At 34.7% G+C, this 24,438-nt stretch overlaps 1 protein-coding gene across 1 annotated transcript; it reads left to right on the top strand.

Annotated features, from left to right (window-relative positions):
• Positions 1-1,905: 1,905 nt before the first annotated feature.
• On the top strand, positions 1,906-22,356 carry LOC132626416 (serine/threonine-protein phosphatase PP2A catalytic subunit). Its single transcript, XM_060341279.1, has 12 exons — positions 1,906-2,071; positions 8,839-8,955; positions 10,729-10,785; positions 12,471-12,554; positions 13,193-13,264; positions 13,772-13,843; positions 14,016-14,056; positions 15,406-15,472; positions 21,098-21,289; positions 21,401-21,490; positions 21,572-21,679; positions 21,813-22,356. The coding sequence occupies exons 2-12, from the start codon at positions 8,863-8,865 to the stop codon at positions 21,876-21,878; spliced, it is 942 nt and encodes a 313-aa protein (XP_060197262.1). The 5' UTR covers positions 1,906-2,071; positions 8,839-8,862; the 3' UTR covers positions 21,879-22,356.
• The last annotated feature ends 2,082 nt before the right edge of the window (positions 22,357-24,438 follow it).

The raw sequence follows: 24,438 nt of genomic DNA, 5'->3' as shown, positions 1-24,438 counted from the left end.
AATTCATGTCCCTGAAGGACAGAGTCTATAGCATGCATGAAGCGTGGTAGACTAATCGGTTCCAAATGCAATAATCATTGAAAAGAAAGAGGAGCAAATGATCAATGATCATTATAAGGAGGCAGTGTGCTCTTGAAGAGCCTACGACATAACACTTCATGAAACCTTATGAGAGGTTAGGTACCTAAAAATAATGGAAGTGATGAGATCTCAATAAGTTATGTCCTATTGCAAACCGATACAAGATAATATATCGTCGACGATATCTTTGGTACAATATAGCGCAATATTGTAAAAGATTATGAGGATCTAAATTCTACGTCTATTAAAGCATGCTAACGTAAAAATTATTATCAAGTAAAATGACGCATCTTGGTAGGCGTAAAGCTTATTGGACCTGTTGTCCAGACACCGGAAGATGTCACATATTTAAAAAGAAATAGATGTTGTCACAGCCTACATGAATTTCTTGACAAAATTATATGAAAATTCCTGAAGAATTTTAAATGCCTGAAGCATATACAAGTTGTAGAAATTTGTTCATAATTTTTATATGAATTAAATTAAGCAAGGTGAACACGATTTTATCACCTCAATGATTATTTACTGACTAAGGGCACAAATGACTCTATTTATCCTTACGCCATTGTGGTAATCAAAATCTGTCATATTGTTGGTGCAAGTTGATTACTTGAGAATTATTGAAACTCTTGAAGAGTTTTCAAAAGAAATAGATTATCTGCTGCAAGAAGTTGAAATGAGAAACTTGCAGAATTTTTAGGTCCTGAAGTGCCATATCTTTATGCAATTGATGCATTTATATATTTTGCTATGACTATGAGGGATTATTGTCATACGATGTTGTTCTACATGACAGTCAAATCATATAAAGATTGTTCATAAAGCAAGTTAGGAATGCACTTGGAGTGATTTCAACAATACAACTTTATTCAAAGACTGAAGATGCAGCAGCATACATAGCCCAACTAAAGAGAGGATTCATAAAAGCACAAAGCTTATTTCACAAAAGTTGTTCTTCTCACACAAGCTCCAGAAGAATGGTGATATCAACGTGTAAGAGATTTGTTCGAGCGATAATATGACTGATTTATTCACCAAGTCTCTACAAACTACAACTTTCAAGAAGATGGTGCACAAGATTGGAATGCGAAGATTCAAGTTTTGGAGTGATGTACCCATCAGGGGGAGTTAATATGCGTTGTACTCTTTTTCCCTTAGCCAAGATTTTGTCCCAATTGAGTTTTCCTGGTAAGGTTTTTAATGAGGCAACCAAATAACGTATTATTAGAAATGTGTACTCTTTTTCCTTCACTAGATTTTTTCCCACTGGGTTTTTTCTAGTAAGGTTTTAACGAGACGCATTATCTACCAAATAGACATCCAAGGGGGGAGTGTTATAAATATTATTTAATTATGGATGTCTATCTTTAGGAGAAACTTTAGGGTTTGTGACTTTGACACTAAATTAACTTTCTCCTATAAATAGAGATGTTCTCCTCATTGTATAGAATCCCTAACAAGAGAAATAAAAGAATTGCTCTCTTCTCTCCTTCTCTACAAATATTCTTGTTCTTGCTTTATTATTTTATAACAGGACCCAACATAAATTATTACTTCACGTGCCAATATACAATATTATTATATTTGAGAAAAAGCATTATACATAATGTATCAATCTTGTACATTGTGTATAATAATGTATAAAAGATGTTTATATACAAATACATTAAAAATGAAATATTTATACACAAAGTATAGATTAAATGGCATAAATATTTAAAAAATAAATAGACAATGAGCAGTAATTTTCCCAAAATAAAGGACAAGAAAAAGAAAACAAAGGAGAAGAAGTGTTGAAAATAAGACAAAAAGAGTGAGTTATTCCAATTTGGCCCCCTCTCTTTCCTCGTCTTTGGTTTCACCACCACCACTCCCTTCACTTTCTCTCTCTCTCTCTCTCCGTGCGGAGCTGAGGGAATAATCAAATCAAACCAAACCTCCATTTTGATTCTCTTTCGTCCCCCCTTTTTCGCTCTCAACAAAATCTAGGGTTGTGATACGAATTAAAGGAGAGTTGCTTAACAGGATTGTACCAAGGCTAGTGTATGCTTGTACTTGGTAGTCATTTAGTTAAAGGTAGAATTAATAGGGGTCCACTCTGGAATACATAGTTAGATCCCTAGTCTTTACCATATTACTTTTGTTATTTGCTTTTCAGTCCCTAAGAGTTAGTTATACAGTTTTGTCCTCTAGCTAAGTGGCAAGGATAAATACTGTAACCAGTCTTATTCACAAGGGGACAATGAAATTATTGTTATCTCTAGCATAGTATAGTTTTTATCTTCCTAGCTGTAATTCTTCTACACTGCATCAGTGGTATCAGAGCAACGATTTGGCTCTGTGGAAAAATGGCTTCTAATTCCGAGATGATGGGTTTGCTGCAAAAAATTTCGGCAGATATGGTAAATTTTCAGAGTAGGCAAACACAGTTGGAAGAAAGGCAAGAACGAACGAGAAGGGAACAGGAATTAGCTGTGCAACAAATACGAGAGGTTGTCACTGGTGAAAGGCGATTTGAAAGAGATAAGGGTATCGCGGTGTCGGAGGAGGAGTTGTACTCACCTTCGGACACTCCTCTGCGAATTAGGGAAACTTCAATACAAATCCCTAATTCTCAATGGGGTAATGGAGCAGGTAATCTTCAATCACAAGTCTTGCATAGCAATATTCAATCACAAACACCTGTCATTAGCACAGTTAATAGTTCAATTAACCTAACACAGTACCCACAATCTTCATCCATGTTTGCTCCGGTGACCTCACAACCTATAAACCCTCCCCAAAACCTTCAAACCCCTACATTCCAGCATTCATTTCCCCAATCTCACCTGAACCCGAGTCTGTTAAACCAAATTCCCCCAATTAATTTCAATTCAAACTCCCAAGCTTCACAATATCAACCCACTCAATTTCCCTCTTATCACCCCTCTCCATTTGGGGTAAGGACCATGCCAAGTTATTCTGCACCAAGTAACCAGTACTATAATGTATATGGAGCTCCAACTACTCATATTCCACCACCCTTATATCACCAAAACCCTTATGTGCAAAACCCCTATATTCAGCCATCATTCCAAAACCAAAGTCCTAATTATAATTTCCAGAACCAACAAAACCACAGCAACAACAATATGACCTTACATATCCCATCCTTTACCAAATATACAAAGATTGAGTTCCCAAAATTTAATGGTGCTGATTTAAGGACTTGGTTATACAAGGTGGAACAATTTTTCTCGGTAGAAGAGATAACCTTGAACCAAAGATTGAAGTTGGTAGCCATACACTTTGATGGGGATGCTTTGCAATGGCATCAGGGATATATGAGAAACAGATCTCATTTGCCCCTTCCAACTTGGGAAGAATATTTGTGTGCCTTGGCTGATAGATTCGGGGCTGAGTATTCAGACCCTATGACTGAATTGGTGAGAGTCAAACACACTGGAACTGTTAAGGATTATCAGGCTGCATTTGACAGTGTGACGACTACAATTAATTTATCTACAGATCATGCTATCAGTATTTTTTTGAACAATCTCAAACCTGAACTTAGTGATGCTGTGAGGATAGGCAATCCTTGCAATTTGCCTCAAGAATACTACCTAGCAAGATTGCATGAATCTAACTTTGTTGCCCAAAGCAAGGCCATGAAGAGTTATGCTGGAACTGGCAAATTCACCCCAGAAATGTAGGTGGAACTGGTTCTAATACTGTCTATAAGGGAAACACAGGTGGATACAGGAATGCTGCACCTGTTACTGCTAGGATGGACAGCTCTAAGAGAAGGAATTTGACTCCAACAGAGATGGATGAAAAAAGGGCTAAAGGATTGTGTTTTTTCTGTGATGAGAAGTTTTTCCCAGGGCACAAATGTAAAAATGCTAAGAGGCAATTGTTCTCTTTAGAACTGGAAAATATTAAAGAACAAATTGAAGAGGAGGTTATTGGGGAAGAATTGCAATTGAAGGAAGAGACAGGGGAAGTATTGAAGGAAACCATGGAAAGTTGTGCTATATCATTACAGGCCCTAAATGGTACAGCTGGATACAGAACTTTGAGGCTGAAGGGATTCAGCGAACAAAGTCCCGTAGAAGTCTTCATTGAATCTGGATCAACACACAACTTCATTGATGAAAGTACAGCAGTAAGACTAAAATGTGAAGTGATTCAAATTAAACCTCAGCTGGTGCAAGTAGCTGATGGCAGAGAAATCCCGACTGACAAGATGTGCAAAGGCTTCAAATGGCTAATGCAAGGAGCTGTATTTGAAGGGGATTTCTTGATATTTCCAATAGGAAAAAGTGATATGGTACTTGGGGTCCAATGGTTGTATCCCTTAGAGGATATTAGATTCAAATTCAGGAAGTTGGAGATGGAATTTGAATATCAGGGAAAAATGTTGACCCTACATGGCATTCAACCCAAGTTTAAAACTGTAGAACCCAAGGCCATTAGCAAGATGAATGTGATCACTTCCCAATTCTTTATGGTTAAGGTGAGAAGTGCAGAGGTGGAACTAGAAGGTGAGAAGGAACCAGAGCCTGTAGAAGTGAAAGAGCTCTTGCCAGAATATCACGGGATTTTTGGGGAACCTAAGACATTACCCCCATCCAGAGGTGTGTTTGATCATCATATCCCACTACTGGATGGAGTCACTCTTGTAAATGCCAGGCCATACAGGTATTCTCCAATTCAAAAAGATGTAATTGAAGAAATGGTGCAGGAAATGTTATCTCAGGGTATAATTCAATATAACTCTAGCCCTTATGCTTCACCTGTGGTGTTGGTGGGAAAGAGGGATGGATCATGGAGATTGTGTGTGGATTACAGAGCTCTCAACAAGGTGACTGTGAAGGACAAATTCCCAATTCCAATCATAGAGGAACTCTTGGATGAACTTGGGAGGTCTAAGGTATATTCAAAAATAGACTTGAGAGCTAGTTATCATCAGATTAGAATAACACCTGCTGATATCCCTAAAACTGCTTTCAAGACACACTCTGGGCATTATGAATATTTGGTGATGCCCTTTGGGTTAACCAATGCCCCATCAAGCTTTCAAAGTCTCATGAATCACATATTTCAGAATCATCTTAGAAAATTTATTTTAGTTTTCTTTGATGATATCCTAATTTATAGTAAAAGCTTGGAGGAACACTTAGTTCATTTAAGAATCACCTTTGAATTGATAGTACACAACCAACTCTTAGCTAAAAAGAGCAAATGTGTATTTGCTGCATCAAGAGTAGAATATTTAGGGCTCTATATCTCAGTAGAAGGTGTAGCAACTGATCCAAAGAAAATTGAAGCTGTGCGGAAATGGCAAGAACCAACCTCAATTAAGCAGTTGAGAGGGTTTCTCGGGTTGACAGGGTATTACAGAAGATTCATTAAGGGGTATGGGCTCATAAGCAAACCCCTAACTGATCTGTTAAAGAAGGATGGATTTGGATGGAATCAGAAAGCCAATGAAGCTTTTGACAAGCTGAAAGTGGCACTCACAACAACACCAGTCTTGATTCTTCCTGATTTTACAGTGACATTTGTGGTAGAGACTGATGCTTGCAATATGGGGGTTGGAGCAGTATTAATGCAAAAAGGGCAACCTGTTGCCTATCTTAGCAAGGGACTCTCAACTCAACATCAATTGTTGTCAGTTTATGACCAAAAACTGCTAGCATTGGTGATGGCAATTGGCAAATGGGCTCAATATCTAACCGGAAGAACTTTTGTTGTCAAAACTGATCAAAAGGCACTCAAGTTCCTTTTAGAACAAAAGTTGCATACTGGTACTCAACTGAAGTGGATTACTAAACTTATGCAGTATGATTTCTGCATAGAATACAAAAAGGGGAAGGAAAACAAGGCAGCTGATGCACTATCTAGAATGCCATTAGTAGAGTTAGCTGCTATGACCCTTTCTACAATCAAAACTGATTTGTTGGAATTGATTATGAAAAGTTGGGATTTAGACCCTGAGTTAAAGGAAATGATAATCAGTATCAAAACAGGAGAGTATGAAGGCAAGGGATACACTTTCATTCATGAACATCTTAGAAAAAATGGGAAGTTGGTTGTAGGCCCTGATGAGCAACTGAGAAAGGAAATTATGCAGTTGTGGCACAATTCACCAGTGGGAGGTCACTGTGGAATAGACCACACATTCAGGAAGCTATCTTCCTTGTTCTACTGGAAGAAGTTAAGAGAAGATGTGCAGAAGCATGTGAAGGAATGTGACACTTGTCAAAGGCATAAGTATGACAATGCTCCATATCCAGGATTAATACAACCCTTGAAAATTCCCGAATTTGCTTGGGGAAGCATAAGCATGGACTTCATAGAAGGACTTCCTAAGTCAAAAGGGAAAGCTGTCATTTGGGTGGTAGTGGACAGACTAACCAAATATGCTCATTTTGTAGGTTTATCACATCCTTATTCAGCAGCTGAGGTGGCCAAATTATTCTTGGAGAATATTTACAAACTCCATGGTATTCCAGAAGACATTGTAAGTGACAGAGACCCTATATTCACTAGCAAAATGTGGCAGGAGCTGTTTGGAATATTGGGTGTCACTCTTAATACATCAACTGCTTACCACCCCCAATCTGATGGCCAAACAGAAGTGGTAAACAGATGTCTAAAGACTTATTGGAGGTGCTTTTGTTCTGACTCTCAAGGTGACTGGTTTTCTTACTTAGCTGCTGCTGAGTGGTGGTACAACACCACTTTCCACAACTGTATTCAAACTACCCCATATGAAGCCCTTTATGGCCAGCCACCTCCTTTGCACCTGCCTTATGTATATGGGGAGTCTGCTATTGAAGAAGTTGATAGGAGCTTGATTACTAGAGAATTCAAATTTCAGTTGTTGCAGTATCATAGAGAGCACAACAAAGAATGGAGGGGCAAGCCAACGAGCATAGATCTGACAGGAAATTCCAAGAAGGAGATTGGGTGTATTTGAAAATTCAGCCATATAGACAAGTTACAATGTCTGGGGCCAATTTTACTAAATTATCTGCTAAGTACTAAGACCCCTATCAAGTCCTTCAGAAAATAGGAGTTGTAGCCTATAAGTTGTCCCTACCAGCACAGTTGCTATTGCACCCTACCTTCCATGTCTCACAACTTAAACCCTGCCACCAAGTACCAAGCACTATCTCTCACCCTCCTGTTCTCTCTCTAGCTAGTCCTTACTGCCCTAAACCCAACAAGATTCTTGAGAGAAGAATGATCCAAAAGGGTAACAAGGCAATCACACAAGTGAAGGTACAGTGGGAGCAGTTACCAGAGGAACAGGCCACCTGGGAAGATTACCAAGCCTTGCTGATCAGGTTCCCTTCTTTTATGCCTTGAGGAAAAGGAAGCTCTTAAGGGGGAAGGATTGATACGAATTAAAGGAGAGTTGCTTAACAGGATTGTACCAAGGCTAGAGTATTCTTGTACTTGGTAGTCATTTAGTTAAAGGTATAATTAATAGGGGTCCACTCTGGAATACACAGTTAGATCCCTAGTCTTTACCATATTACTTTTGTTATTTGTTTTTCAGTCCCTAAGAGTTAGTTATACAGTTTTGTCCTCTAGCTAAGTGGCAAGGATAAATACTATAACCAGTCTTATTCACAAGGGGACAATGAAATTATTGTTATCTCTAGCATAGGAGAAAAGGCCATAAATAGTCCTTTATCTATGGAAGTAGGTCTAAAATGGTCCCTTAACTATACATTTACCGGTTTTAGTCCTTTAACTATCCAAAAACTTATCAAATTTGGTCTCCGTCTATTTTTTTATACAAACAGCGTACAAACTCATAAACCTTCGTAAGATTAATCGTTAAACCATTCCTGAGACCTATATTTCTCTCTCCCTGCTTCTTTTTCCTCAAGTTCCTCTTGTTAAAAAAAAAAGAGCATTCTGGCACTGGTGTCCCTCTCGAGTCTCTAAAATTCGAAAAGACATATCAGGCACAAAATTTCTGTAACCATTCTTCTCAAACACTACTAAAAATAAAATAAAATAAACACTACTAAAAAACTGGTAAAAACCGACGGAAAAAAATCGCTGGAAAAAACCGACGGAAAGACCGACGGATTCCGTCGGTTTTTTCAATAATTTTTTTAAATCTGTTTTTTAAGAAAGCGTTGGTAATTTTTTGCACAAAAATGTGCGAAAAAATATAATTATTTTTTATATTATTTTTTAAAATAAACCGATGGAGTCCGTCGGTTTTTTATTAAAAAAACCGACAGAGATAGACTCCGTTAGTTTTTAGAGCGAAAAAACAGTATAAATTAGATCAATGTAAGTATATGAACAAAAAATATCAGTGGTCTAGTGGTAAAGCTCTTTAATGCCAAGGAACATACCCGGGTTCAATTCTAAGTTCCTATATTTCATTCTTTAATTTTCAAAAAAAAAAAAAATCGACGTGAGACCGTCGGTTTTTCTAAAAAAAAAAACGACACGGAATGGGTCGGTTTTCCATCGGTTACAAAACGCGACAGAGAACTTGAAGAAAAAAGTGAAGGTTAAAGAATGAACTTGAGGAAAAAGAAGCATAAAGAGTGAAATATAGGTGTGAGGAATGATTTAAGGATTAATCTCATGAAATAATAGATGGAAATTAAATTTGATAAGTTTTTGGACAGTGAGAGGCCTAAAAGTCATAACTGTATAGTTGAGGACTATTTATGGACTTTTCTCTCTAACATAGTATAGTTTTTATTTCCTAGCTGTAATTCTTCTACACTGCATCAGGTTGAAGAAAGTTCCAGAAACAGTATGGATCCGATGGTGCCATCGAGTGCAGGTAATGGAAATCTTGATGAACAAATTGCTCAGCTTATGCAATGCAAACCCTTGTCCGAACACGAGGTACTTACTATTTCTCTTTTCGTTTTTCTTTTTACGGATCTGGATTTGCTGGTCTTGTATGTGTTCTTTTAAATTTCCTGCCATTTTCTTGATTCAGTTCCAGATTAATGAGTTTCTGCTCCGAAATTTATGGGTACTTTGCCAAGTTTGTGGGGATCAGATCCATGTCTTCTTAGTAAATTAGATGGGTAGAAGAAGGGAAACGCGTGTATATATATATATATATATATATATAATATATAAATAGGTCACTTGAATTCAAGATTTGAAATGTTTTCAAGTTTCTTTTCAGTTTGGATGTAGGGAAAACATGGAAAAGTTCATCTTAGTGTTTCTTTAGTATCATTTTCCTATGAATTGTTGTAGTGAGGCAGACATGCAGTACACTTACTGTTATTTTTACTTTTAGTTGTCTTCATTTCCTTTTTTTTTTTCCAAAAAATTCCAAGATCCAATGAAAATTAGTGAAGTCTTGATCTTTTTAAGTTAAAAACTCGAACTTGTTTCTACATTTGAGGACCTCCATCCAACCTAGGGATTTGTGTAAAAGGGCTACTGATGACCACTTTAGAAGAAAAAGAAGTTGAATTTGTTTATGACATCTAGTATAATCAATGGATTCCTGTCTTCCTTCACGAGTTTGTAGTTTTTCGGCTGCTCTGGGAATTCAGATTATGTGCTGAAGAAAAAGAAGTTGAATTTGTTTATGACATCTAGTATAATCAATGGATTCCTGTCTTCCTTCATGAGTTTGTAGTTTTTCGGCTGCTCCGGGAATTCAGATTATGTGCTGTCATATGGAATTGTCTATTGAATCCGTGAGTTCAATCAAGTTGGATGTGATATCATATTTTACCCCCGCTTTGCCCCTTGGTTCAGTAGCTGACTTGCTATCGTTCTCAAACTCTAAGAGTGCATTTCAGGAATTTGTTCACTAACGATTGTATTATGAATCTTTTACTAGTTTGTACTAGGTAACCTAGTCTTTTGATGGCATTCCATCTCTCTTCCTTCATCGTTAATGAGCTTGTAATTGAATCTGCTAATACCCTCGTAATAGTTACTCCTGCAGTTTCAATTTTTTTGTCTCACTTTCATTTTTAGTCTGGTTCAGAACGAATGCCATTTTCTATACTTAGCAACTCTTTGGACCCAACATCCAACATGGCATATCTAAGACCGCAAAATTCAAAGGACATTTTGGTACATTACACACATCTTTAGTTTAAGACCACAAAATTCAGAAGTCTTCTTTATTTTCTTAAACTCCATGCCGAGTCAAACTAAGACAAACATATTGAAACGGAGGGAGTATTAGAAATGGAATCCATGAAAGGATTGGTATTGGCTGATTGCAGAGTTATAAATGGGTTTCCCCATCCTCCTATGAGAAAAGAAACCAAAAATAAAATGGAATCACTTTTTTCTCCACTGAAATATTATTTGAAGAGCTGTCACGATCATTCACATGAATTTCAATAGGCAAGAAGGTAGCTAGTGGAAGTTACCGTTTTGAGAATGTTGTGGTATATATATTACAGGAAGCTTGTATACAGGGAAAGATGTGGTCAATAAGCTTATAAGAAAGAAAGAACAGGTCTATATTATCGATACTTTGGGTCCTCTACTGAAGTTGTTTTAGGTCTGAACATATGTTAGGCTCTTATTTGTAGCCTTGCTTCATGTGGCTATTTTGTTATGGTGCGCGTGTTTTATTCTCCCACATGTATTAGTAAAGGAATTACTTACCTGATAAAGGTGCTTGCTGTATAGGTAAGAGGACTATGCGAGAAAGCAAAGGAGATTCTAATGGAAGAGAGCAATGTGCAGGTATGATTACTTGATGGTTGGTTATGTTTTCTGGCCGTTTTTTTCATTTTAAAATATTATTTATTTATTTCTTTCCATTTTGGGAGGGTAGGTAGAGGCTTACCTGGTCAGGACTTCTTCATATGTACGAAATACTTCGTTTTGATCTAATTTAAATTTGTTAAGAAGATAAACTGTTTGCTTCAGTTGCCCCAGACTTTGATGTAGTGGTAAGCAAAGATGCGGGGACTCTTCACTTTCGATGCCACACCCGTGTCGGATTCTCCAAAAATACACTACTTTTGGAGAATCCGACAAGCAAACGTTGACATTTTTGAAGAATCCGAGCAACATAGGTGGTAAGAGTGCAACATGTGATGTGTGGGTTTAGGGGCACGTCATGTATTCGGATCCTGGCGCAGACAAAAACCTAGTATTTAGTGGAGAAGAGTAGACGGACGGGCTCATTATTCACCTAGTTTTGAACCGTGCACCACTAGCCCGCGGGTATATTTCGATTATTACTACAGAGAAAAAAACTGTTTGCTTTAGTTGAAACAATGTTTTTCCCTTTTTCTGTGAAAAGTTCTTGATCAGTTTTCAATGAAATTAGAACTGTGACAATTATGGGGTGATCTTTCTTCTGCTTGGATGCCAATGATGTGGGATGAATTTACCCATATTTTATTATGATTGTTTATTCTTTTTATAGCTATCTATTATGAGGTGTAGTTTAAAAAACAGGTATAGTTAAGTAGTTTGATTCTAGACAATTCTTTTTTAAAAATAGGTGGCCTACCATGCTTTATCCTTTTGATGATACCTTTTTTCATGCTGTTGAAACTTATACTGCCAACTTTGTACTTGCTACAGTACTCATACGTTAATATGAATCACTTCATTACTCCGCCAGGTCCCTAAAAGTTGAACTATCGTCTGTCTGGTCTATTGGGAAAAAGCTGACCTCTTTAAATAAGTGGCAATTCCTTGCATCCAAAATCTACCAGTATTATATTATTTCAATTTGATGAAGCATTTTTGCCACTAATTTCTTTACTTTTCACAATTCAAATCCTTATAATTGACACTTCTCTACCAATATATAACAACATACCTAATGTAATCTCACAGGTGAGGTCTTGGGAGGACTTCTCTACATATCAATCTAATAAATTTCTTTTTTCCCACAAAGAGTTATGGATGTATTAATCTTTGCGTAGTCAATTCCCTTTTTATATATCAATAATGTCTGAGGCAGCGTACATGTACCTACACTGATTTACTGAGCAGCCTGTCCAACCCACACGCACAGGTTGCCAGGGCAATCCTGCTCTGTACCAATAGTCGTAGCTGGGATTCAAACCTGGGATTTTAGGTTGTTCTTCCCATGCCACAGCCACTAGAGCATTCCCCTGAGGACTCAATTTAGAACTTCTACTATGAGAAGGTAGTGTAAGACTTGAACTGATTTAGTGTATGATAGCCTGTACTTTGTAAGAGACGAACTGATTCAGTGTATGATAGCCTGTACTGAAGTAAAATTTTTCTTTTATGATGGAATATGTTAAATAATTGGAATATTATTTAGTGACCGTGAGAGCTTTTGCAGAATTATTCAGTTTGAATATGTTAGATGTGAATATTTCCAACTTCATGGATAGATTGATTATTGGAGGTCTGATTTGCTTTCCACTTTCCTTTTGCAGCCTGTGAAAAGCCCTGTGACTATATGTGGTGATATTCATGGGCAGTTCCATGATCTTGCTGAGCTTTTTCGAATTGGTGGGAAGGTATCACACTTTTTTATGCTTTTCTTTCTCCTTTACGGATTTGTTGTTGCTGGAAGATGAACTGCTTAATTGTCTTTTGTCACATCCATTTGTGGTTGCAATTAACATTTTCAGAATATATTAATCATTTGGTTACTCCTTTGGTTGGGGAAGACTTCCTCTCTTCTTCAGAAAGGAGGAGAATTTGTTCTTAATATGCTTCTAGAAGCTATATGCAACGCTGCATATAATGTTATCCAACTGATGATAGTTTTGTTGCTGTTATTGAAGCTGTGTTAATATTCTGAAAGTGAACACAATACAATTTAGATATAAGCCATTTCACTAACTCAAGAGAGGTAGAGATGTCGCTTCTTTTAATTGCGATAGAGCCAACCAAAACCAATATGAAATTGAAAGAAAAGGAAAGAAGAAATATTCAGAAATGGTGTATGGTATATTTAATCACTTGATTAACAAGCTCCGAGGACCTCTTAATTGTTAAGGACATGAGCTAGATAATGCATGCTTCTTGTGACAATTAATGTGAAATTTTTTTCCTATGTTTACATGCAAACATGTAGTTCTAACGTTTCCGGGAAAGTGATTGGCATCAGATTTGTTATTCTTACATATCCTTATTTTTGTTTTATTGGCAGTGTCCTGACACTAATTATTTATTCATGGGAGATTATGTGGATCGTGGATACTATTCTGTCGAAACAGTTACGGTAAGATTTTAGCTCCTCTACCTCTAAAACAAGTAGATGCAGTAATGATATATCAGTTGTTTATGACAAGTCATGCAAAAGCTGTAATCTTTCCCATCTCCTGAATGCCTCTCTTTCTGTACTTCTCGTGTTACACCTTTTCAGGACAGCACTCTTTTGTGATCTCTTAGACTTGTAGAAATATCTTATGTGCTTCGCTATCTGAAGTGTGCAAAGCTTTTCATTACTATGATACTTCACCTATGAAAAATTGAACCCTAAAAAAAAAAGTTCACTTATGAAAATTGACATGGGCTGGTTTGGCTTATTTGATATTATTATGGGGGCATTGTTGGATTTGCAATTTGGTATGCTGGAATGTATGAAACCTGTAAGTCTGAAACCATGAGTTTACATAGTTACAGACATAAGAAAGAGCTTTTGATTATTGTTGTCTTACTGTTGTGTAGCTGTTGCTAGTGATGGTCTCATTTTGACATTAATCTCATCTGGTTTTCGCGTTTCCAGCTTTTGGTGGCTCTCAAAGTGCGCTATCCCCAACGAATTACAATCCTGAGGGGAAATCATGAGAGTCGCCAGGTATACTTCATTCCTGAACTAAATATCTGATCTCTCTACGTTTTACATAGACCACATGAAATGGATCCCTTCATTCAGTGAGTTAAAAGTATTTATTCCTTTGTTCCAGTATGAATTATAATCTTGCTTAGATTTGGATGGTGAACATTGATTGTGGCTCTGTATCATGCAGATTACTCAGGTTTATGGGTTTTATGATGAATGTCTACGAAAGTAAGTCCTCCTAATTCTTACTTCTTGTAGATTACATTTGTGTCATTGTTTTCTTTTCTTTGGTCTTGGGGGAGCCGGGAGAGGTGTGTTTGGATATCTGGATTAAACAAATTCCTTGATTTCGTATTTCACTATATGTAAGTTTCCACAATGCGTATAGATAGGTTCCAGAGATACACACAATGGTAGTACTTTTTCAAGTTATAATCAACATTTTTGCCATTTGAACTTCTTTAAAGTTGCAGCTGCTAGAGTTTCTTTAATGGGATAGTGCCCAATTTCCTCTATGCATATGATGTATGATATAACTTATCATGTGAACATACAGAGTCAATATGAGTTTAGAAAGTAAAAAGCTATGTCTCACACGATGGTAGTACCTTTTCAAGTTATAATCAACATTTTTGTCATTTGAACTTCTTTAAAGTTGTAGTTGCTACAGTTTCTTTAATGGGATAGTGCCCAATTTCCTCTATGCATATGATGTATGATATAACTTATCATGTGAACCTACAGAGTCAATATGAGTTTAGAAAGTAAAAAGCTATGTCTCAAATCCTATATGATACTGACGGATTAATTTTGTAACTCAGAACAATATTCCCTCTTTACCTATTAAGATGATCCAGTTGGATAGTACGAAGATTGAAAATGACAAAATATTATTGGAGTTATTGGTGTATGTGCTTAAAGTAATTGTTGAAATGTGCAAAAGTGGTCAGGTAGATGAAGACATGTACATGTGGAGATGTTGTAACTTTTTGTACTTGGTCCTGTACCATCTTGGACCATGTTAATAAAAACTTTTACCTACCTAAAAAAAGGCATGTACAATGGAAATCACAATATGGAGCTATATTTGTTTTACTAATTAGAGTTCTTGGCGTGAGGAATAGTTCTAATTTAGGAGTTAGCTAAACTAGGACAGAACATAAAGAGATACTTCATAAGTTTTTGGGTCCTATTGACATTAGTGGCACAAGCTGTGTGATGTACTGTCGTTCATAAAAGCAGTCACTTGGAGTAAGTTGTGTTAGAAGTCAACGATGTAGCATATGTTGATGTTCATGAATTATATAAATTTTAAACTAGAGCTCCCAAATCTGAAACCTTAATATTAATCACGCAGCAGAGCAACTATTGAAACTTGCAACTTAGAATTTAATTTATTCCAAAAGGAAAAGGTTAGAACGCTTTTGACTTTTTTATAATTTTGCATTAGTAGCTCATCTTGAACACCCTTGTTCTGTCATACTTTGGGTCTTGCTTTGGATGCTCTTCTAACTCATCTTATTATTAAGTTTTATAGCAACAAATGTTTGGTGATTTTCTGTATTTACAATTCACAGATATGGTAATGCCAATGTGTGGAAGACTTTCACGGATCTGTTTGACTACTTTCCTCTGACTGCTTTGGTTAGTATGATATCTTCCTTTTTAACCGTCTTTAGCGGATCACTTATTACATGTTGTGCAATTAGTTTCTTCCTTTCTTTTTTTGATTGATCGTTATCTGTAACACATGTTTCTTTGTCTTTTAAAATTATTTCTTTAAATATTTATATTGCTGATGTTATTCAAGTCCTTTCCTTTTGATGATGTGATTCGTTCTTCCTTTTTGCTTAATGCGCTGATGCTTTATGTTTTAAAAATGGACCCAAAATGTATTGAGATTCTGACTCTAGAGAGCTCTTTATGCTAGGGGTAACATATTGAATACTTCATAAATTGTGTCAAGTGGACTTGTGCTCAATGCTGAAAACCCTGTGCGGGAATATTTGCAAAACCCAGAATTAAAGTTGGAACTCGATGTGGTTTAAAGTGTTGTTGATCATTGTGAAAAAGTGATTTAAAGAATTTGCATAACTAAATCACTCATGTTCACTTAGAAGCTTTATCAAGTTGCTTTTGTGCAAACATGATTTCATTGGACTTGGAATCAAATATGTGTATCAGAATAATCTTTTTTCAATGCTACAACTTGGATATTTTTCTGGCTATTGTTTATAATAATAATAATCCTGTTAGGCTTATGGTTTGTGAACGTAAAATTTCATATTGCCATTTTTTAAGTTCACATTGAAATCTGGTTTGTCCATAGTGTTGCCAAACGGGCAGCGGCTAATTGCACAGAGAGACACGGTGTGGGGGACAGAGATTTATGTTCCTATCTATCTGGTGGTGGGGTTAAAGGGAAAAGGGAGGTTACTGTTGTATTTGACCTTACACTTTGACATAAAATTCTAAATTTGCTAGCATAGCCGCTAATATACTTATATCTAATAGAAAAAAGCCATTAATTCTAACTATTTAGAAGAGCCAGTTTGGCTCCCTTTCGTCGTCCGTTCCAAGCCTTTTTCGTCGTCCGTTCCATTTTAAAAATAAAGAGGTGGGTCCACTGATGTTATAGAAAATGTAAGGAACCAAAGAGCCGTGAAAATAGGAAAAGAAGATGGGCCCCATAGCATAGGAAGTTGAAGTAAGGTGCAGCTTTTTCATTGGACAAAAAAGTTGAAAACAAAATAATGGGCGGTTTTTATGTCCAAAAATGGTAAAAGTACACCTAATAAAGCAGTTAATTACAATATTCTGAAGGCACGAAAATCATACAATTCCGAAATTACCCTTGGAAGGATGACGACGATCCTGCTTAATATGGTCCCCATATTAAACAGGCTCATAAAAAAATGTGGGCCCCATATATATTAAACAACAACTAATATTAAAAAAAATTGTGGGCTTCATATTAAACACCAACCAGTATTAAAAAAAAAAAGTGGATCTCATATTAACAAAATCAAGCAATATTTAAAAAAAAAAAAAAGTGAATCCCATATTAAAAAAACAAACAATGTTAAAAAAAAAAATTTGAACCCCATATTAACAGAATCAAGTAAAAAAAATTGTGGGCCCCAAATATATTAAACAACAACTAATATTAAAAAAACAATTGTGGACCCCATATCAAACACCAACCAGTATTAAAAAAAAAAAGTGGAACCCACCACATCCAAACTCACGGGAAAAAAAAGTGGACCCCATATTAACAAAAACAAGCAATATTAAAAAAAAAAAAAGTGAATCCCATATTAAAAAAACAAACAATGTTAAAAAAAAAATTGTGGGCCCCATATTAAACACCAACCAGTATTAAAAAAAAAAAAGTGGAACCACCACATCCAAACTCACGGGAAAAAAAAGTGGACCTCATATTAACAGAATCAAGCAATATTAAAAAAAAATGAATCCCATATTAATAAAACAAACAATGTTAAAAAACAAATGCTTAAAAAATCAAACAATTAAATCAATAATGATGGATTCATTGCCACATGCGTATCAATCCATTAGTGGGAGCAAATGAAATTATTGTACAGCAACATACTTAAAATACTTATATATTAAAATAAGATAGAATTTAATTACTTTTTCATTTTTTCCTTACTCTAATAAATGTGAAAAGAGATTAATGTCATAAAAGAAAAAATAATATTAAATGGAGATCAAATAATTAATAAGCTAAATTAGTGAAATTATAATTCTAATTGACGTTTCCTTAAAAAACAGTGTAAAAAAAACATGACAAGTAAAATGAGTTAAACAAAAAATATTTACTAAAAATTAAAAAATAGAAGTTCTTCATTTAGATAAAAAATCAAATTTCTACTTTGTTTCATCTTAAACATGTAAAATTAATATAATAATTTGAATTTGAATTAGAATTATCTAAATCAAAATTTGATAAAAAAATTATATGTATTACTTCACTATTACTACTATATAGAAGAGCCGGTTTATAGAGGCAAGATCGTCGTCCGTGTTCGGTCCTACTTTTTTATTTAAGAGTAAAAAAATTCTTTGTGGTCCCACCCACTATTTTATTTAAGGGCAAAAAAATGACGTTTTATACTATATATTACCAACTCTTCTAAAAAGTAGATAGAAATACTTTATTATATTTCTATTTTTCTACTATATAGAAGCATCGGTTTACCCATGCTTCGTCGACAGTCACTCTTAAAAAAAAATGTGGGCCCCATATTAAACATCAACCAGTATTAAGAAAATAAATGGACCCCATATTAACAAAATCAAGCAATATTAAAAAAAAGTGAATCCCATATTAAAAAAACAAACAATGTTAAAAAAAAAATTTGAACCCCATATTAACAGAATCAAGCAAAAAAAATTGTGGGCCCCATATATATTAAACAACAACTAATATTAAAAAAAAATGTGGGCCCTATATTAAACACCAACCAGTATTAAAAAAAAAAAGTGGACCCACCACATCCAAACTCACGGGAAAAAAAAGTGGACCCCATATTAACAAAATCAAGCAATATTAATAAAAAAGTGAATCCCATATTAAAAAAACAAATAATATTAAAAAACAAATTGTGGGCCCCATATTAAACACCAACCAGTATTAAAAAAAAAGACGAAAAAAAAAGTGGAACCCACCACATCCAAACTCACGGAAAAAAAAAGTGAACCCCATATTAACAGAATCAAGCAATATTAAAAAAAAAATTGAATCCCATATTAATAAAACAAACAATGTTAAAAAGCAAATGCTTAGAAAATCAAATAATTAAATCAATAATGATGGACTCATTGCCACATGCGTATCAACCCATTAGTGGGAGCAAATGAAATTATTGTACAACAACATACTTAAAATACTTATATATTAAAATAAGATAGAATTTAATTATTTTTTCATTTTTTCCTTACTCTAATAAATGTGAAAAGAGATTAATGTCATAAAACAAAAAATAATATTAAATGGAGATCAAATAATTAATAAGCTAAATTAGTGAAATTATAATTCTAATTGATGTTTCCTTAAAAAACCGTGTAAAAAACAACATGACAAGTAAAATGAGATAAACAAAAAATATTTACTAAAAATTAAAAAATAGAAGTTCTTCATGGCCCCATATTAAACACCAACCAGTATTAAAAAAAAAAAAAGTGGAACCCACCACATCCAACAATTGCTTAAAATACTTATATATTAAAATAAGATAGAATTTAATTACTTTTTCAGTTTTTTCTTACTCTAATAAATGTGAAAAGAGATTAATGTCATAAAAGAAAAAATAATATTAAATGGAGATCAAATAATTAATAAGCTAAATTAGTAAAATTATAATTCTAATTGACATTTTCTTAAAAAATCGTGTAAAAAACAACATGACAAGTAAAATGAGTTAAACAAAAAATATTTACTAAAAATTAAAAAATGGAAGTTCTTCATTTAGATAAAAAATCAAATTTCTACTTTGTTCCATCTTAAACATGTAAAATTAATATAATAATTTGAATTAGAATTATCCAAATCAAAATTTGATAAAAAAATTATATGTATTACTTCACTATTACTACTATATAGAAGAACCGGTTTATAAAGGCAAGATCGTCGTCCGTGTTCGGTTCTACTTTTTTATTTAAGAGTAAAAAAAATCCTTTGTGGTCCCACCCACTTTTTTATTTAAGGGCAAAAAAATGACGTTTTATACTTTATATTACCAACTCTTCTAAAAAGTAGATAGAAATACTTTATTATATTTCTATTTTTCTACTATATAGAAGCATCAGTTTACCCATGCTTCGTCGACAGTCACTCTTAAAAAAAAAAAAAAAAACTGGACCCCACCCTCCCCAAACTCATGAAAAAAAAGTGGACCCCACCCTCTCCAAACCCATGAAAAAAAAAAAGACGGACCCAATATTGAAAAAAAAAAAGAAAAAGGCAACGTCAAAAAAAAAAAAAAACGTGCACCCCATATACTAAAAAATCAAACAATATTCATGTAATTCCCAAAGTATCCCCATCAAGTTAATAATAGTGGATTCATTGCCACATGCATATTAATCCATTAGTGAGAGCAAATGAAATTATTGCACAACAAAAAACATGGACCTCATATTATTACTTTTCTTCAAAATATTTAATTGTTGTATTTGCTATTCCGCCATGTCATTTATTTGTTATGTTTACTAAAATAAATATACTTAAAATATATATATTTAAAAAATAAGATAAAATTTAATTACTTTTTTATTTTTATTCTTACTCTAATAAATGTGAAAAGAGATTAATATCAAATGAAGATCAAATAATGAATAAGGTAAATTAGTCAAATTATAATTCTAATTCACGTTTCCTTAAAAAACCATGCAAAAGACAACATGACAAGTAAAATGAGTTAAACCGAGAATATTTACCAAAAAATAAAAAATAGCATTTCTTCGTTTAAATAGAAAATTAATTTCTACTTTGTTTCATTTCAAACCTGTAAAATTAATTTAATAATTTGAATTAGAATTATCCAAAACAAAATTTGATAAAAAATAATAAGTATTTTACACTTTTAAATAAAATAAAGTTTTAGATACGGAGCACAAACTAAAATGTTGTATTAATCGTATTTTGAACATAGTATATATATATATATATTATCACTATCTAAACACAACTACATATACATAGATACACTATAATCGGAAGTGTTGGGCCCGTGCGCAGCACGGGCATAAGCCATCTAGTATATATATAAAAGAAAAAAAGCATAGCCATTAATATGTTAAAGAATCACCATTATTGCTGCTATTATATTTGGTCGTCGTTTAGGTAGACAACTTTGATTATGTAAGGAAGCAAGTCTTAGACCCTAGTGCTTGTTTTAGTGGCGTATAGGCCTAAGTTCAAACGGACTATATTTCTGTGGGTTGGATTGTTACATATGGTATCAGAGCTACTCTTTGTGCAACCTTGAGTAATGGTGCGGAGTTCCTAAAGGCTGTGTACGTGATTCCACATAAGCAAAAAAATGTTGGGTATATTAGGAAGCAAGCTTCAGACCTTGGTGATTCTTTTCAAAGCCGTGTGGATTACCAGATGTTACCTTGCTTTATAATTTCCTAGAACTGGAAAATCTGCCTTAAATGCATTTTCTGATTTGTTAATATTTTCGATTGTTGCCTTTGGTATGGAATTCTAGTCTTAATGGGTTCTTTTGGGATTTTTTGAAGGTTGAATCAGAAATATTTTGCCTCCATGGGGGTTTGTCTCCGTCTATTGAAACTCTTGATAATATACGCAATTTCGACCGTGTACAAGAAGTTCCACATGAGGGTGCCATGTGTGATCTTTTATGGTCTGATCCTGATGATCGTTGTGGTTGGGGTATCTCACCTAGGGGTGCTGGATATACGTTTGGCCAGGTAACTTGTATATTGCTTACACCTTCATTTTCTTTTGATGTATATGAGTAGTTTGTATTTGTTCCTGTCAGCAAATGAAGCTTCGCTATCTTGTTAATTGAATCACAACAGGATATTTCTGAGCAATTTAACCACACCAACAACTTGAAGCTAATTGCAAGAGCACACCAGCTGGTTATGGAGGGATTCAATTGGGCCCATGTAATTAATCTTTAAAATCCTCCTCCTTTATGTGCTAGTTTGATCCAAGAGAAGGATTCATGAGTGATTCTCTCTTTGCAGGATCAAAAGGTGGTTACCATCTTTAGTGCACCTAATTATTGTTACCGCTGCGGTAATATGGCTTCCATCTTGGAAGTGGATGATTCCAGGGACCGTACATTCATTCAGGTCTCTGCTCGTTTCTTTTCTTTGTTGTTGGTCTTTCTTTCCCCATCCTGGTACAAGCTTCTTTTTTCAAGGTCAGGCAAGTAATTTTGCTAATTAGTGTACTGTCATGAAGCCTAAAAATATTCTTTTGCAGTTTGAACCAGCTCCTAGGAGAGGGGAGCCAGATGTAACCCGAAGAACACCCGACTACTTCCTATGATGCAAGTGCACACACCTATTGATTTCTGTGCAGGTGGTCCTGCTAACTGCTTTATATGCCGCGAGCCTTCTACGAACTTATAGTTCTTTCTGCTACGGTGGTGTGAGCGAATGCTATGGAATGAAGCATGTAATCAGGCATGTGATACTTCTTTTCTTTCCGTTGTTCCCCTGAAACCTCATTGAGATGCTGTGAAGAGATGGTGAAACCAATGACAGTTAGGGTGCATTTATCATTTTTCCGCAAACATTGTTTAACTCTTTTTTTTCTCCCTTTGGTCCTATATTTTTTTTGTTAGTAGTAGAAAGGAAAATGATCTGCTTCCTCGATAATTCTTGTCCCTTTACAAGGACAATCACTGTCGTATAAGCTCTGTAGAGGTAAGATAATTATTTTTTTAACACTTTTCAATGAGTGTTCGTGTAATTTTCTATGAGGTCAGGACTCTATTTTGATTTCTCAAAGTGGTTTTATTAAAGTTTGATAGTGTTTTTAGCTTTAAGCTTTCTAGTTGAGTTTAATCCTCCGTAGGTATTTCGCAGCAAAGGTCACTCCCATTGATCGTCCATGACTTGAAGGCATAGCAATGTCTGATAAATTAGTTGTGGGGAACTTTGAATTGTTCTTTATTCGTTACAAATGTTTTGCTCTAGCTCCCAAGTTCTCTTGGTTATTATTAATTCAAGAAATGTTCACAGAATCAGTCTCATATGATAAATAGAAAACGTGTTTGCGTGAAACCTCAAGGCTTGCGCAAGATCCTGTTGGAAGTTAAAAGAACGTGTGAATGCATTAGGTTCTGTATATCACCATTTCATGATAAATGAAAATCAGAATTTACAGTTCTGATGTTAAGACTTAAACACATAAGGACATACAAGTTTTTGTCATGACCCAATTTTGAAGGAGCCATAACTAATACAAAGCAATCCAATTGATTCTGAATGAGAAACGAAAATAGCATCTTTTTTAATATACTATCATCAAATCATGCCTCGAGCATTTTCTTTTTGTAGATTATACAAGAGATATTTCAGTAACTAGTGAGTTACACTAGCTCTACGAGCTAAACAAGAAGTAACTGTTATCAGAATCAGACTTGACAATTTGAAAAGAATATTGCGTCATATGCAAAAATCAACAAATTTAGTATGACATATAATTTAAAGGTCCAAAGCGAAAAGGAAAATCACAATAGAATTTTCTCACCTTTTCATTAAGCAAGAATCCTAACTAAGATGAAAGAGCAGTTGTATAATAATTCAATGCACAAGGAAAAAAGGAGGACTTGGGCAACACAAATAGTAAAAAACTTGGCAAAAGACACCAATAAGCATTTGTAGTCCAACGGTTAGGATACTTGCCTTCCAAGCAATAGACCCGGGTTCAACTCCCGGCATACGCATTTGGTCGTGTTATTAATTATTGTTGTGATTCTTTAGTCCCGCGGGATATCTCAGCCCATGTTCATTTTGGAAAGGAGCTTTGTCCCACCGTAGGTGGTGGAAATGAAAGTAAATGTGCTTAAATAGAGAATCACTTCTTTAAAGAGCTGAGAAGAGAGACTCCCCTCGCGCCGTCGTCGTCACTCAGATTCAGTCAAATGATCTGATTGACTGATAATTTTTTTAGACCCAATTTATTTTTGTTCATTTTTCCATTTCTGAAATTTTTGCGCTAAAATTAATTTAGAAATTCGCGGAATAATTCCCAATAGACATTTCTATTTTCAGATATTTTTATTTTCAGAAAAGGCATGACCTTACCGAATAGACACCGTGCCTTTCCGAACAGACACCACAGAATAGTATTTCGTGGCTATAAAAACAGAGGCAATGACTCATTTTCCGGCATTCTGAAATTCTGAAAATACTCTCTGCATACTTTCTACATTCTGCATATTTTTACAAAACAAAAACTGAGTTAGTGTCGTGTGTGATTTGTTGCCATCTTTGAGTTCGTGTGAAGTCAAAGGCGTTTGAGGTACCGCTACTCTTTTGACAGGTTTATCCGTTCTATCCTGGGAGGAAGTAATCCTTAACCTCAGGTACTTGAAGGGATTAAATTCCTTCAGGACAAACAGTGAATTCTGTAGACTCGGATATTTACTTTCTAAATTTTCTTATCGTTTTCCGTTTCTGGTTTACTCTGATTTTTCATTTCCGTTTTCTGGTTTTTGGTTTCTGATTTTGAACACAGGTTTGGATAACAATCTTAAGGACTTTAAGTTATATATTTTCTGTGTTAATTTCTACTCCTAAGTTATTGTTCGATTTAAAGAATATAAAAACTTTGTCGAGTTAATAAATTCGATTTAAAGAATATCAAAACTTTGCCAAAGTTAGGAAATTGTGTAGGTTTGAACAAATAAATTCTTCACTGGTTCTCGTCGTTTGTAAGATAGAACAGTATTTTCTTTTCAGAAATAAAAGTACTCTATTCTGAAAGGGGAAAAAAAACCCTACTTTTTCAGGAATAAAAGTTACTTTCTTGGAGATTAAAATCTTTAGATTTTCTACTCCGGTTTTGAGATTAGAGTTTTCGTAACTTTCTACTCATT

The sequence above is a fragment of the Lycium barbarum genome, chromosome 2 (genome assembly GCF_019175385.1).
Source record: "Lycium barbarum isolate Lr01 chromosome 2, ASM1917538v2, whole genome shotgun sequence".
NCBI lineage: Eukaryota > Viridiplantae > Streptophyta > Magnoliopsida > Solanales > Solanaceae > Lycium > Lycium barbarum.
The sequence above is the reverse complement of the archived record's forward strand: the minus strand, read 5'-3'. Positions and strand labels throughout refer to the sequence as shown.

Bases quoted from the DNA above. Each gene is read 5' to 3' on its own strand.
- LOC132626416 (XM_060341279.1), top strand. From the start codon at position 8,863: ATGGATCCGATGGTGCCATCGAGTGCAGGTAATGGAAATCTTGATGAA. The intron at 21,290-21,400 runs GTAACTTGTATA...GAATCACAACAG, and splicing joins CTGGATATACGTTTGGCCAG to GATATTTCTGAGCAATTTAA. The intron at 21,680-21,812 runs GTCTCTGCTCGT...ATTCTTTTGCAG, and splicing joins GGGACCGTACATTCATTCAG to TTTGAACCAGCTCCTAGGAG.